This window comes from Cynara cardunculus (genome assembly GCF_001531365.2).
Source record: "Cynara cardunculus var. scolymus isolate 2C chromosome LG 7, CcrdV1, whole genome shotgun sequence".
Classification (NCBI taxonomy): domain Eukaryota; kingdom Viridiplantae; phylum Streptophyta; class Magnoliopsida; order Asterales; family Asteraceae; genus Cynara; species Cynara cardunculus.
In genome coordinates, this window is record NC_037534.1 from 9,264,399 (window position 1) to 9,280,957 (window position 16,559).

The 16,559-nt window shown below is 36.0% G+C and overlaps 1 protein-coding gene across 1 annotated transcript; it reads right to left on the reverse strand.

Annotated features, from left to right (window-relative positions):
• Nucleotides 1-6,217: 6,217 nt before the first annotated feature.
• On the reverse strand, nt 6,218-8,882 carry LOC112515148 (glucan endo-1,3-beta-glucosidase 8-like). Its single transcript, XM_025121825.1, has 2 exons — nt 8,548-8,882; nt 6,218-7,325 (listed from the first exon to the last, which is right to left on the reverse strand). Exons 1-2 carry the CDS (start codon nt 8,880-8,882, stop codon nt 6,218-6,220), a joined length of 1,443 nt encoding a protein of 480 aa, XP_024977593.1.
• Between the last annotated feature and the right edge of the window lie 7,677 nt (nt 8,883-16,559).

Below are 16,559 nucleotides of genomic sequence, written 5' to 3' on the forward strand. Positions count from 1 at the left end.
TTTTTTTCATTGATAGATTGTAATTGAAACCGTAACTCTTATTTATTCAAATTATATTAATATGGAAAGACCAAGTGTAACTATATCATTGTTAAATCTTCTCTAATATAAATCAGTGAAACTTCAAAATCGTTAAAATTCGCGGCTCCCGTTGCATTGCACGGGTACACAACTAGTTTAAAATAAAACAAAAAGGAGAAATTATACCATATGCCATTTGGTTTGCTCAAAATCTAGATATGATCCATCTCAGAAAACAAGTACTTTAAGCTTTTCTATGGTTTGCATTTCGTTACGAGTTAGGTTCCTTGCCCTAACATAATCAACTTCAATCCGTTAACTCTCGATAGTTTGGTTTAGGAATCGCAACGGGCCGATTATAGGCATCCCCCATACCTAAAATCAATAACCAAAATCGTCCATGTAACCGGCTAGATCTCCTTTAGAGGTGTAATCGGGGATTCCCATCAGGGCCCCGCAGTTTCCTCGATCTTCATTGGGAATCCGTTAAGGGTAAAAATCTCCGTTTGCCGTTGGGTTATACTCGAAACCAAAATCTGCCCAAAAAATTACACTAAAAGTAAATTACAATTTTTTTGAACATGCAAGTCTAAATGTCTCTAACATAATCAAACCAATTACAAACAATGTCTTAGATTACAATATAAAACTAAATAGATGTTCAAATATTATCCAACTAACATCACAATTTAATGATTAGAAAAATAAACTAGACTTTTTCGTAGGGCTTATTTTGGGGTGTTGAGGTGAAGTGGATAAAAGTTTTCTAAACTTGAATGCTAGTATTTTTCTTTTAATGATATTATATATACACACATATCAAGATGGGTAGGTGATCACTCTCCCCGCCCTCGATAAGAAGTCTTCGAACCTGTCCCAAAAATTTGAACCCGCCCTCGGTGCCTACTTTGGTCATTTGACCCCTTTCCTTTATTTTTCTTTAAAAAAAATAAAAGACTTTCACACATGTTTGAGATTGCTTATTTGAAACAACTTAGTTTTTCTATAAAAACATTTATCGACTTATTACAAGTTAGAAGAGTTTAACTTCTTCAAAAACTGTTTATTACCGATTTGACACTGGTATAAGTTGTTTATCCAAACACTCAAAAGTGCTTATTACCGGTATCACACCAGAATAAGCCAATAAGTTGTTTTTATCTGGATAGACATTGGTAAACGACTCCTTAGTAAAGTTATTTAACTTAGCTCTTATATTTCAATAGTTACATATTGAATGATAATTGGCATATACCAGAGGTGGTGAATTCAAAACTTACCTCGCTAAATCTCTCACTAGACAATTAAAATTTGCATATCTAGAACTATGTTAAACTAATCAAACTCATAATAACGCTCATAGTTAAAAAAATGGGTTTTTTGTCTTTGATTTTTCGAATTAACATCTTTTTGTTTGTGTTCAAATTTCAATATTATATTTGTAATACCCTAGGATCCATATTTGCATATAATATCAAGAAATACAAATATACATTTGGTCCCAAATATATATACAAAAACTACATTATAAAAGTAACTACCAAATTTTTCCATAAAATCTTCATACAAAACTTGTACTCATAAACATCATGCAGGTACAAGTAACAACACATTATCCCAAAATCCATATGCAGGCAATCATGTATTTCTTCATAAATTCATTTTCTTCTTATCAACTGGTTGTCTGACCTGTAATGTACATTTTAGAACACCAAAATGAGGGTTAGACCTTGATGTCTAGTGTGAAGTCCCTTTTTATGCAATTACAGGGTGAATATTACTAAAACCCTTTTATAAAACTCATATTTGTAATAAATAACAAATATATATTGTTTTGACAAAATAACCCTCTTTYGCCACATCAAACCACAAAATACCTATTTATCGCATAACACATGAACTCAATGCTTCATATAACACAAACCATAATTTCCTCATAACACCTTGGGTGAGACAATCCCATTTATTTGCAACACACTGGTGTGAGAATCCATCTCATTGCAACACACTTGTGTGATCACAACACACTTCATTGCATCAAAGCCCAGAGACAAGACCAATTAGAGCCCCTTTGGTTCAATTATGCTCTGAAAGAAAGACTTCAGCGCTCTAAGTGTCAAATATGAAGACGAAGTCTGAAGATGATTTAGTCCAAGAGAACTTACTCATAAAGTTGCCTGGAACCAAGAGCTCGGATACAGAGCTCGGACATAGAGCTCGGGTACAGAGGGTATGAAGATTGAAGTATTGTGCGCAAATAGCCAAGCTCTCGGATACAGAGCTCAACTCCCAGACACAAAGCCTCTGCATAAAACATACAGAGACTCTCTGGGTCCCTTACTTAGCCCGTCTATGTGAAGGTTATACGGCTCATCATACAAGAGTTCAAAGGTTCAAATAAATAATCAAAAGCAAAGCCATTTCAAAAGCCACACCAACTAGAGGCCCTCTGGAGTCCTTCTGGTCCTTAAAACTGCATCAAGTTTTATTAAAGCAAATTGGCTAATAATGGAAGTCTGGTAGTCTAGAGATTATCTTCAGAGATTTGAAAAAAGAAGACTTCAGAGTTTGGATAAATTAAGTCTGAAAGGGAAGATTTCAGACTTCGGGTAGCCTAAGTCAGAAAAGGAATATTTCAGACTTATCTTCAGAGATTCACTTTAGAGTTACAAGTCTGAAGAGTCATTATTCAGAGTTATACAAATACACAATATCCTGAAAGTAATTCATGGGTAAAACTTGCATCATACAGAGCAGGACCACCCAACGTAAGGCCAACAGGGCCAACAAGGGCCTCCTGGTCTTACCAACCAGAGCCCCTCTGGTTTTAAAACAAGTTCCCACTTTATCAAATCAACTAGAAGTAAAGCCAACTCAAAAGCACGACCAACCAAAAAGCACTTCTAGACAACTAGAGCCTCTAGGTCAAGAATAATATTTAAAACACTTGAAAAGAATTTGGATTTCAAATACAACCAAAGGCCCTTTGGTTAAACATGAAGATCAACCAGATCCCCTGTGGTTCCTCAACAACTGTTCATTTATCAAAACCACCACTTATCACATCCATAAGATGCAACAACCCTAAATCCTCGCATCACACAGAAGTGATAACTCAAGGTCATCACATCACAAGGATGCAAAAACAACTTCTCATCACAACACGCAAATTTCACAACTCATGATTATGTCAATTTTATCTTGGTATACGACTTTCCTTGATATGTCAGCCTTATTTCCACATATGATATAATCATGATAAAAATCCACCATTTTGCCAATAATGACATCCAGCTGTTTTATTTCAAAATTCATATAAAGAACCATGTCGTTCTTATATCCAATTTCCAAATAAAGAAAGCTTTAAACAGAAACTCACCATCATGCTAAAAATAGCATCCAGAAACAGTTTTATCATCAATCCCACGTAAGAACCATGCAGCTCAAATTGCAAATACCAAATAAGGAAAGCTTATAATTAAAAACTCACATTGATTAACAAAAGAAACAGATAACATCAACAAAGATTCAAGAAGAATTTACAGAAATTATCTTCTACTTCTCCCCCTCTTTTTGGTTCTGTTTTCCTTTCGAACTCAAGAACACACATAAGCTTTTTCTTCACCAAAATTAACGAGACAATATACAGTATCTCTTAATAAACTCATTTAAACAAAGCATAAGACGGTAGAGATTTTTAAAACATTTAAGCACACTCTCCCATGAAATAACACAAATATCTCATATAAAATAAATATAAACCATAAGAGGCGATGAGAGAATTTAAAATCATTTAAGCACATAAACAAATTAAACCCCTCAACTTACCACCCTTATTTAAAATCAACCCTCTACTTTGCAACCGAAAAACCCGGTTATCACAATATTTTCCACAAAACATATAGATCTTCAAAAATAAACTCAACATTCAACTTTTGCGATTGTCGCTTGGTTAATTTTACAAATGAAATAGCACTGTAAATATCTTAAATCTTTTATTTGAAGAGTTGGTGAAAATAAATCTAAGACCCTCAAAATGTGCAACACTAATTGTAAACGAAAACAAATTCAAATTATTTTAAATGTATGTGAAAATCATTTGTTTCGCGTACGTTGACTGAAAGCATTATTGTATGCCTCTTCAACCTATTCAAATACATCAACAACAAATAGAAACAAATTAACAAAATGCAAAGGTGTTCTGTAATAAGAACTTCCTTGTGTATCTCCATGTCTTAGAAAAGAAAGCCCTTAATTTAACACACTTCTGGTATCAAGTTCACTACTACGACGACTTCTTATATGTTCTCTTGTTTACTTTCTCAGATCATATGTTTCGCTTGCAAGAAACGCAAACCATGTTCATCACAAACAACCATCATGCCAAAGATGTTTCCAAAACCAAGGTGTTCCTTTTGCAACTGTTACAACAACTAATTGAAGTTGATGAGCAAAACATCGAAAATAACATGTTGAACTAATTTTTCTCATATTAAAGCTTTCAAACCACTAACTTGCCACACATATTGTTTGCTCCATCATAACATTAACCTCTAACCTTTTTCGAACTCACTCTATATTCAATAAATAAAATTTTGTGACAGATTTAAGAGGTCAATATATGTCTTAATCATATGAACAAGACTAACAGATCTTTCTTAACAATCCTACATGCAACCAATTGCAAAACCTCCACCGTTTGTATTTTAGATATGTCATTAGACTCATCAACTAATAAAGCAAACACATCATCACCAAATTATCTAAAAAGGGGTTCGAGTACTTATTGTACAAAGTAATGAATAATATCTTTTTGAATACTTTGAGCCATAATTTGATTATTCCTTGGAGTATTTCATAATGTAGTTCACTTACAGACGTCTTCATTTTGATTTCAGACAAATTTTATTGTTTTCAAGAAATTTTCTCCATAAAGAAATTTTCCCGACTCATTGATAACCCTAAACTTTTTAAAGTTATTTGTCACCTTTTATAAGCCCTTTTTGACCCTTTTAATACCCATTTGATCTTTTCATCCTTCGTAGTCTAAATTGTTCCTAAAGATGAGAAAAAGCTGAAATTTAGGAATTTGTGAGCTGGTCCGCCATTGCGATAACAATGTCACCACTACAGTGACAACAACCTTAAAGATTATGCTACAATTGTGTTACCAAAATGGTTAAATCAGGAGCTGGCCTTGTCAAGGGTCAACCCTAAAGTATTCATGAATGAGTAGGATAAGTAAACAAAGAAAGTCAAGAAAAAAAAGGAGCAAGAAGACACCATTAAGAGGCCCCTTTCCCTCTCTCAAGTCTCTTTCAATTCTGTCTCCTCTTCCACCTATGTATTGAAGCTTGGGAAATCAACTAGAAATACTTGGACGTGGAGCATCAACTAACAAAAAAAAATTACGTTGTGTTTTTGAATTTTCTTTAATTAGAGCTAAGTTATAATTTGCTTATTTACATGTCTTTACCATTGTCGCAACATTTATGGCCACAGACCACAATGATGAACTTTATCTTAATGCAATTTATCTCTAAGTGTTTCTTGATTTCTATTATGTCTTTTCTTTTGAGCATCCAAACCTAAGAGATAATATGTAACACTTGAGTTTTACCATTTTTTGCTAATTTTTCGGTTTGGTCACTCAAGTTGAAGCTGTAACTCAACCGGGACAACTTGTCATTTATGTGTGATAATATTAGATCTTTCAGAGATAGACAAATTCGAAATACGGCTTGAGTGATGCAAGGAGGTTTGTGAAAATCTTCAACAATCACATAGCGATATGGGTTTTTGCATAACTTTCACTAAGGTGCTCGAAAACTAGGTGCTCGAAATGCAGAAATGGATGAAGTAGAGAAAAAGAGAAGGTTGAAGAAAGATAAGAAGAAGTCGACAACAAATTAGTTTACAAAATAACATCTCACTTTTTCAAAACCGTTCAAATTTATAAAATAAAATAAAAAAAGTGTATTTACGTGAAGAAAACACTTGTAATAAACCGATATAAATAATGAAATTGGTAAAAAAAATCATGAAAACAATATTTTTAACCAAAAAAAGTTCATCATTACAAAAAATTGCCGCCCTCAAGATTTCTTGCATTTAAACCCTAAATCAACACTCCAAAAATCTACAAAATTTTATTACTATTTGCTATCTTATTCCAACAAAATCAAACCACCGATCATCAGAACAACACCATCAACATCATCATCATCATCATCGAACTTACAACACCACTCAAGATTCCGGCGAGTTCCTTCCGGGCACCACTGATTATCTCCACCGGAAAAAGACATTCACCGTCGGAGAAATTCTGCTTGGTGATCTTTGCAGCTCCATTAAAATCACAAGCTTCCACACTTTGTTCATTCATCTGAAAATACATATTAAATGCATACGATATGTTCTTTCTTTCACTCAACTTGTTGCAGGTTGATCCATAGGAAAGACTGGTGCAATCGCCTAAACTACAAGCATAATCCATATTACCCTTCATCGATTTCAAATTCTTGATGTCATCTTTCAAAACACACCATTGATGAGGCATATACTTGACATGTTTTGCACCCACCGGCATCTTTTCGTTCCCTTGGCCGGAAAAATCAACTGGGTATTTTGGTTGGCCGTCGTACCGGAAAATCCCCCAGTGACGTTCGAAGTACCCCGGAGCAACACTCTTGGTGTTTTCGTCGGTTAAACTGAAAAGATAAACCTCGATGTAACCTGGGTTCAGTGGGGTTCCTTTACTCGAAGCTAGTTTCTGCAATAATCCATTGTAGAATTTCTCCGCCATTTTGGCGTTGGCTTGTTTATGGCCGTTGGTCGGCCACCCGATTTCTCCGACCACGATTTTAACGTTGCTAGCTCCGGCTTTCTTGAGGGAATACTTGAGGGTGTCGAGATTGGCGTCGAACATGTTGGTGTAGTGGATATTTCCATCTTGAACACCCTGTCCGCCGCCTTCGAAGAAGGCGAATTCCACCGGAAAATTGTCGTTTTCGTAGAGACTGAGAAAAGGGTAGATGTTGACCATGAAAGGGGAGTTGTTTTGATCAAGAAATCTTGATATTTTGATCATAACGTCTCTGATATCTGCTCGGAAGTTTCCGGCCGATGGGCCTGCGGTACCGGAGTTGTAGACGTCGGCGTTTTGAGGGATGGTGGCTTTGATTTTATGTCCCAGACCAGCTTCGTTGAGTGCTTTTTGTACGTTTTTTAGGGCTGGGAAAACGGTTTTCTCGAATTTCCCTTTGTAAGCTTTCAAGAATGGTTCGTTCCCAACGGCTATGTACCTGTAATTATTATTATCCACCAACAACATTACATACATCATGTATAAAAAACAAAAAAACACACACACATATATATATATATATATACACGTTTATATATATATAAATATTGTTGGGTTTACGTGAGAAAACATATTTTCGTGAAACCATAAAATAATACTTGAAACTTGAGAGTAAAATGTTGTGAAGGTAAAAGCTCTGAACCTTCACAACAAAAACACTGTCAAAATTACTCTCATAGTGTTTTGCTGTGAAGGTTTAGTGTTATTTAGACGGTCTCACAGATCTCACAAAAGTAGCATAGTCTTACATGATCTCAAGTCTCTCTCTTTCTCTCTCTCTCTCTCTCTCTCTATATATATATATATATATATATATATGAAGGTTCGAGTATCAAATGAAAAACTTATCAATTTGCAAGAAAGCGAGAAGTTCCAAAATCATATACGATTACTCATGATATGAACGCTTACTTATAAATAACTAAATACATCCAAAAGGGGGCTGCCGGGAAGGTCATCTGTAGCCTTATAATGTGTTGTTCAACGCAACATGTGTTTAATCATATATGATTAAGTATGCGTATCACATGTAATCATATATGATCATGATACTTCTCGTTTTCTTATAAATTGACTGTATACTTGTTTGAACCTCACTTTATATGTGTGTGTGTGTATATACACATAATAGTATAATAAACTCGGGTGTATACAACGCCACACCACAAATTATGAGTCCCATTAGAAATGTCATAATAAATTTCTCGAACGGTTTTTTTAGCATCTTAACGAGTTTTTATGACATTTTTAAGTAAAGTGTTTCCATTAATTCTTTAATATGAAAAAATGTCTTGTAAAAATAAATGTCCTATAAAAAGATGTGTTTGTATGATACTTCTCCATAGTTGTCGGGAATCAATCATTGATATTTTTCAAATGTTATAACTTAAATTAATTAAATTAGCAATTTAATTAAATATTAGAAATAATGTAAGAAGAACCATATTTACTTGCAACGAATTACATGAATGGTTACAATAAACCATCATGTAATTCATTATGAATATTCATTAGTTACTTTGGTTCTCAAAATATTTGACATACATATACATGTACATATACATATACATATACATATACACATACACATATACATATACATGTACATATACGTATACACATACACATACACATATACATATACAAACAAATGTACATACTTGATATTAACACCTCCATGATCGCGCAAATGATCGCTGACATTTTCCTTGACGTAATCTTGGACAGTATCATAATCGTCGCTAAACTCCTTAAGATTGAGGTTTGGGATACCGAGCGCAACTTCGATCCCCGTCCCAGCAAAGTGATTAACGGTCCAATGATCCGAATCAAAAAGCTTCACCTTCTTAATCTTATTGTCTTTGAGCATCTGAACCACATATTTAGGATCCAAAGGTGATGATGCTTGAGTACCCCAATTCACGCCCAAACCATTGACACATGTAGTAGCTAAAACCGCACACCACACCCATATCAAGACCATTGCTCGAGCCATGGTCCGAACCAATTTGTGTAGAGGGTGATAAAAGAAAAAGGTGAGGATGGGTGCACCAGATGAGTTAGATGGATCTTTGCAACCCAAGGGGATGAGAAATGTGGATCACAAAGGTGTTGGAGACAAATGTTTGATTCAATGAGGTTGGGGTCAAATGGATGGTGCTGAATGTCATTCAATAATCCCATTAAGTAATGGTATATATTAAGCTGGTGATGGTAAAATTGTCTGCATTATTGTCGGAACAATTCAGCTATTCAACGTAAACGTTCCTTAATTCAAGAATCATGCTCTATTCTTATCTTTTACTTTTGTTTTTATTACATTTAAAACACTTGAAACTTATCACACTACAACAAAATCGGGTTTACAGGACGCTCCCAATTTCTAAGCGTCTTAATAGACCTCTTTGTAGGACCTAGTTTAGTTTATAGGACCAAAAATTAGAGTGTTCTATCTAAAGGCGTTGTAATAAGTTTATATGACGATTTTTGACGTCGTAATAAGTTTTTTATGACACTTTTAATATATAGCGTCACATTAACAACTTTATAGGACACTATTTGAAAAACTGTCCTATAAAAAATTAAGTTTATAGGACACTTTCTCAAAAGTATCGTATAAAGATGTTAATCCGACGTTTTGTATTAAAAATGTTCTAAAAACTTGTTAAGACGCCCAAAAACGTCATATGAACTTATTACAACGTCTTTAGATAGGACGTTTTAGATTTTGGTCATATAAATTAAGTCATATAAAGCGGTCTACTGGGACGCATAAAGATTGGAGGCGTCCTACAAACCCGATTTTGCTGTAGTGTCACTATTGAAATCTAATTTAAATCAAAGTTCTAGATGACATGAGAAGTGATGTAGTGACGATGTCAAGTCTCAAGTCTTACGAGTTATGGTGATGTCATGACGTTTTCAAGACGTGCCCAATTGGATACATGTATATGTATATACATGCTTGTGTATGTTAGTGTTTTGAATAATCTCATAGAACAGTTTAATTAAATTCATATAAGAAAATAATATCAACACTGTAAAAATGTAACGAACTCTTTTGAGTCTCTACTCAATAGTTTCTTCATTCTTCAAAGAATTCTTGTTCAACTTTCGGTGTAATGGAACGAGGGTAAAGATTTACCTATCTAGTATTTTTAGTTTTTGTGTTTCCTTTTAATGTTTATTTAAGTCTTTAGTTGTTGTACATATGTATCCTTTACCCCTAAGTTTTATGTTTATATAAAAAAACGTCTTACAAAATAACGTGTCATAACGCGCCATAGGCTGCCATATATGACAAGCTATAACGCGTTACAACGGAAGTCAAGCCTCAGAATGGAGGCATAGGGGTTAGCATGGCAGTAAAGTCAAGTCTCGACGCATAACGCAACATAACAAGTTATTTAAAATCATGATTTGAATACATTGTCATATCTTGTTGGTATGATTCAGCAAACCAATCATAGTTCATAAGAATAATGATTTCGCGCTCTCTCTCTCTCTCTCTCACACACACGCACATATAGGTGGAGGTTTAAACGAGAACACCTCCATTTTACAAGAATGCGAGAACACCCTTATCACATTTGATAATACACGTTAGGGGACCTGTGATGTGCGGATGACGTGTTCTACGACTTAGGTCGCGCCAAAGGTTGTCTGCGTTTATGATTTAGTATCACATGTGACGGTCTTTATGGATTATAGTATTATATCAACAACAATCTTATCACATGTGATAATACTTGTGAGGGGGCTTAGTGGTATAAGGGCGACTTGGCCCGCAACCAATATCTAAACATCGAAAATCGTCCGTGTTTCTGATTTAGTATCACATGTGATGGAATAATAGTATCACATGTGATTGTCTATAGTAAAAGGGTGTTTTCGCGTTCTCGTAAAATGAAGGTGTTCTCGTTTGAACCCTTCCCTATATATATATATATATAGACTTGGGATCATGTGAGACCAGCCTGTTTTCGTGAGACCCGTGAGACCAGCATTTTACACTTGAAACTTCACAGTACAAATGCTGTGAAGGTGACTTTTTAAAACTTTCACAATGTTTTTGCTGTGAAGGTTCGATTTTTTAAAACCTTCACAGTGTTTTTGCTGTGAAGGTTCGACTTTTTTAAAACCTTCACAGTGTTTTTGCTGTGAAGGTTCGACTTTTTTAAAACCTTCACAGTGTTTTTGCTGTGAAGGTTCGACTTTTTAAATCCTTCACAGTGTTTTTGCTGTGAAGTTTACGTGTAAAAATGTGGTCTCACGGGTCTCACGAAAACAGGCTGGTCTCACGTGAACCCAACCCTATATATATATATATATAGAGAGAGAGAGAGAGAGAGAGAGAGAGAAAAAAAAAAAGGGCTATAGTAGCAATAACTTTTTAGGCCATAAATGAATATCCGTAGCAACAACATGTTATCACTATAGACCATTTTTAATTTTCGAAAATCAGTGTATTAAATATTTTATAGTGTTGACTCGTTATAGACTATAGAAGTGCGGAAAAAATGAAGTAACTTGTTGTGACGGACATGTATGACAATGCCTCCTGATTCCTTTTTCTTTACACATTTCATTGAATTCTCTTGAGGTGAACTCCCCACCTCGATCGGTGCGTAAGCACTTAATTGACAGGCATGTTTCTTTCTCAACTTGTTTCATAAAACACTTGAAGTTGTGTAAGATTTCTGATTTGTTAGTCAAAAAATACAACCAAGTTTTTTCTACTATAATCATCTATGAAGCAAAGTATGCACCTTTTCTTGTTATTTGAATCTGGACTGATAGGGCCATACAGGTCTCCATGTATGAGTTCTAAAACCTTTTTTTCCTCTCCAATGGCTTTTAAATGAAACAGGAGCACGGTGGTGTTTGCTCATGATGGAAACTTTACATGTATCATTTGATTTCCCCAAATTAGGTAGACCCATCACCATTTTCTTTGATTCCAATGCTTTCAAGGCTGTGTAATTCAAGTGGCCATAACGTCTGTACCACAAAGAGATAGTGTCTTGTTCTTGAGTGACATGACACTTTTCTTCAAACTTCTTAGACTGGTTTCTCCAAATAATATGAACATAGGATTAGTGCTAATATAAATTTCAATAATCAAACCTTTAATGGGATGATATATATTGCATGCTCCTTCTTTGATCAAGATTGCTAATCCTCTTTCTTGCAATTGACCAACACTGAGAAGGTTGTTCCTTAACTCTAGAACATAGTATACATCGTTTGTGACATGATTAATGCCATTAAGCATGATCTTGTGTAATATTCGGGTCTCAAGTTTTGATTAATTTTTTTTTGAAAATACATTTATATGTATATGTGTGTGATAGGAATGTGTGAAGTGTGTGTTAGTGATGAGGCATGGGTATAAGGGAAATAATTTTAAAAAGAGGGGGGAGTCGGCTGGAGACACCGCCCACCTCACTCCCTTAGTGCTATATATAGAATTTTTGAATCAGATGAAAGGTTTTTACACACTTTCTATAATAGGAAAGACTCATTCGTGAATCGTTCGGATTGGCAGAAAAATTAAGAAGAGAATTCGAAGCTAGGATATCTGATTTTCTAAGGTGAGTGTTTTATGCTTTGATGTATCAATTGTGGTATAACAATTGTAATTGTTTGAAACGGTTTGTTATATATTATTCGGATTACTACCGGTTGAGCATTGACCGGATTTCATTTAAACCGGTCAAGAGTTGACCAAATATTTTCCTAAACCGCCCAAGCGTTGTTCGGTTTAGAGTTAAACCGCCCAAGGGTTGTTCGGTTTAGAGTTAAACCGCTCATGTGTTGTTCGATGTAAGCCTTAAACCGCCCATGTGTTGTCCGGTTTAGAGCTAAACCACTCAAGCCGTGTCCGGATTACCACATTTTTATTCTAAGTCTTTGTCCGGACTTGATATCCAGACAGTGATGACCGGATTCCTTATCCGGCTAAAATTGATTAAAGTTACATTCCCCGAGAGAGATGAAATGGCGGTGTAACCGCGAGAGAGATGAAATGGCGGTGTAACCGCGAGAGAGATGTAATGACGGTGTAACCGCGAGAGAGATGAAATGGCGGTGTAACCGNATGAAATGGCGGTGTAACCGCGAGAGAGATGTAATGACGGTGTAACCGCGAGAGAGATGAAATGGCGGTGTAACCGCGAGAGAGATGTAATGACGACGTAACCGCGAGAGAGATGTAATGGCGGCGTAACCGCGAGAGAGAATGTAATGGCGGTGTAACAGCGAGAGAGATGAAATGATATGTGATAAATATAGATAAAACGCTTGTGATGTACAGGTTTAATTCTAAACTGCTAGTTTAGAAAGTATGTTATTTGTATGCGTTATGTACACTCACTAGACCTTTTGGGTCTAACGCTCAGTTGTTGGACTAACCGGTTTTGCAGGTCCTCATACCTCGCAGAATAAAGGAAAGGAAAAAGTTTAGAGTTGATGACATTTAGTTACTCATAAATGTATTAAAGAAAGTTTTTGTTAGTCCATATTTTGTAACAATACTATATTTAGTTTTTATGAGTTTATGAATGTGGATTATCTGTACGTGAAAATTTTGAGTTGTTACAGTTGGTATCAGAGCATTAGTTTAAGGGATCTGGGTATTTGCGAAATACTTAGACTTAAACTAGAGGTGTGAAAGTTATGATAATAGGTTTCACTTGGACTATGAACATGGGGAATATGTTATAGCTGAACCTATTATGAGAAAGGTAGATTATATATGACTGATATAATCTGAGCTGTGGATAGACTTGAGGATAAAATTGCTATTATGTTTTGATTATGTGAATAATCATGTGTGTTTTAATGTGACATAAAGAGATATACACTAAGAAATGACAGATAATCCCAATCAATCAGAAAGGACCTCTACCGGTTATGGAAGAGGTCGGGGAAGAAGAAACGTAACAGAAGGAGAGGACCCAAAACATGTAATGACAATAGAAACGCGAAGTCGCAGCAGGGGTCGAGGAAGAGGTAGAAGTGCTAGACAAGAAACTCATGGGGAACAGGAATTGTCGGCCCAAGAAAGTTCAATGTCTGGCCGTGGTAGAGGAAGAGCAAGGGGTGGACACAATGTTTCTGACCCCAGATTTATTACTCAAGAAATGATGGCAGCTGAATTAGGAAAGTTTCAAGAAAGTCTGGTAAATTTGTTGGGACGTACAGCCCAAAATAATCCAGAAGTGGTAAGAAATCCCGATTATCAGGAGGAAGTCGGAGCTAGTACCCCGGTAACTGGTACATCTATACCCCTTACCTCGTCCTTAGTACAAAAAGAATGAGATATTAAGATGTTTCTTGCTTGTAAACCTCCCAAGTTTTCTGGTGAGCGTGATCATGTTAAAGCCATGTGTTGGCTTAAAGAAATTGAACTGAGTCTGCAGGTTAGTAAAAGTGCAGAAGAAGATAAAGTCATGTTTGCTGTATCTCGTCTGAGATCAAGTGCTTTATACTGGTGTGAAGTTCTGTCAAGTTCAGATCCAAACATTTTGAAAACTATGTTGTGGGAAGAATTTATGATCAAGTTTAAAGTGTAGTATTGTCCTGAAGCGGCAGTGCGAAAGTTAGAAGATGATTTCTTTCGTCTTGAACAAGGAAACATGTCAGTCCGCCACTATACGAAAGTCTTTATGGAACAATTCCGGTTCGCTGAAGCTTACATCATATCAGAAAACAGTAAAGTAAGAAAGTACATCTGGGGTTTAGAATCGAATCTTCGGAAATATGTGATATCCAGGAATCCGACAACATTTCAAGCGGCAGTTGATGCTGCTGAAATACTGGAACAAAATATTAACCGGCAACCACAAGAAAGGGTTGGAGAGAAAAGAAAGGGGGAAGCTACAGTAACTGATTTCCATAGACCGAGGTTTATGGAAAATTTGAATCGAGTTTCAAGGTTTGCTGATAGGGTGTGTACCCGATGTCATAAGATACATCAGGGAAATTGCAATACAGAATCTCGAGTATGTTTTAAATGTCAGGAACCAGGACATATAGCTCGCGACTGTCGGATGACGCGGAAGTGTTTTACTTGTAATTCATCTCAACATGTAAATGTCGATTGTCCGCAAGCAAAGAGTCGAGGGTCTGGTTTTGTTGGAGGTCGGGGATCTGGATATTCTGGGGGTCGAGGATCTGGGTATGTGCCAACAGGTCGTGGGCAAATAGATAATCGTGTTAATCCAAGTGGACGGGGAGGGATAAGACAAGCGGAGTCTAATGCAAGAGGGAGAGCCTTTCAAATGACGAGAGGCGAGGCGGAAGAGCACCCTGAAGTGGTAACAGGTACATTCCTCGTTAATTCAATATGTGCCAAAGTTTTATTTGATTCGGGTGCAAATCGTTCTTTTGTGTCACCGTAGTTCGTTTGAAGGTTCCAATCAGGGCACTCATAACTGAAGTGCCCTAATTTGTGGCACTGATAACACTCAACAGTGTCTCGTGAGTAGTAGCTTTGTCTTCCTCGACCTCGGCCTTGACTTCTTGGTGAGATTTTCCATCTTCCTCGAGTTCCTTGTTTTTCCTCGCGCGAAATCTTTAGAGCCTGCTCTTCTTCACCATCTTTATCTCTCGTGAACTTTTGCTCGTGGACTAGGAGTGAACTTTGAAGTGCATCAACAGACAAGGTATCGATATCGTTTGACTCTTCAATTGAGCAAACGATATAATTCCAYTTCTCTGTGAGGGTGCGAAGAATTTTCTCCATGATCTTCACATCTGTCATATTCTCACCATAGTTCCTCATCTCATTAGCAATTACCATGACCCTGCCAAAATAGTCAGAAATCGACTCACCTTGTTTCATCATCAATATTTCGAAGGACCTTCTTAGTCTGTTCAGTTGAGCCTTTTGGACCCTTGCGTTTTCACCTTCATCGAATCCCAGAGTTGTTTGGCAGTGTCCCTCTTGGAAATAGTCTTGAGGATTGTTTTATCTATTGAAGCAAATAGATAATTTTTGGCCTTGAAGTCTTTCATCATTTGGTCTTCTATGATCTTCCTCTGTGCTGGAGTGCCATTATCATCTGGAATGACAGTCTCAATGACATTCCAGTAGTCTTTGGAACGTAAGAGGTTTTCCATCAAGAGACTCCAGTGTTCATAATCCCCTTCGAACTTGGGAAGGCAGGCCCCGATGTTTCCGTCTAAATTCATCTCTTTGAGGGCGTCTCTTTCACTCTGCTCTTTTCTTTCTTTGGCTGCGAAGTTAGGTCTTCAGATTAGGGCTCTGATACCAAATGTTGATCTAGCTTTTAGCAAACAATTGAGAACAACAATATGGAAATAAACTGACTTGTTATTAACTGGTAGCTAGATGGACTTAAATAGTCGTACAATACAAAGAGAAATAAAGAACGTGCGACCTAACAAACTCCAAAATAAACTGAAATAAATGGACTCATCCTACAGAATAGGCCTTTATTTAACAATCTGTTTACCAAGTAAACAGAGACTTGATAAACCTTACGATTACCCCAACACATAACTCATAAAATTAACTATTAATTTTTTAAAATTAATCATATTAATTATTATTATTATTCAATATATTTAATTGTCAATAAAAAAACAATATAACAATTGTAAAAATAAGTTTATAAGATAAATAAAGATTAAAGTTGTATTTTCT

Excerpts from the sequence above, each read along its gene's own strand:
- LOC112515148 (XM_025121825.1), bottom strand. The coding sequence starts at position 8,882 with ATGGCTCGAGCAATGGTCTTGATATGGGTGTGGTGTGCGGTTTTAGCT. Across the intron at positions 7,326-8,547 it reads CATGGAGGTGTTAATATCAA|GTACATAGCCGTTGGGAACG; the intron begins GTATGTACATTT and ends TAATAATTACAG.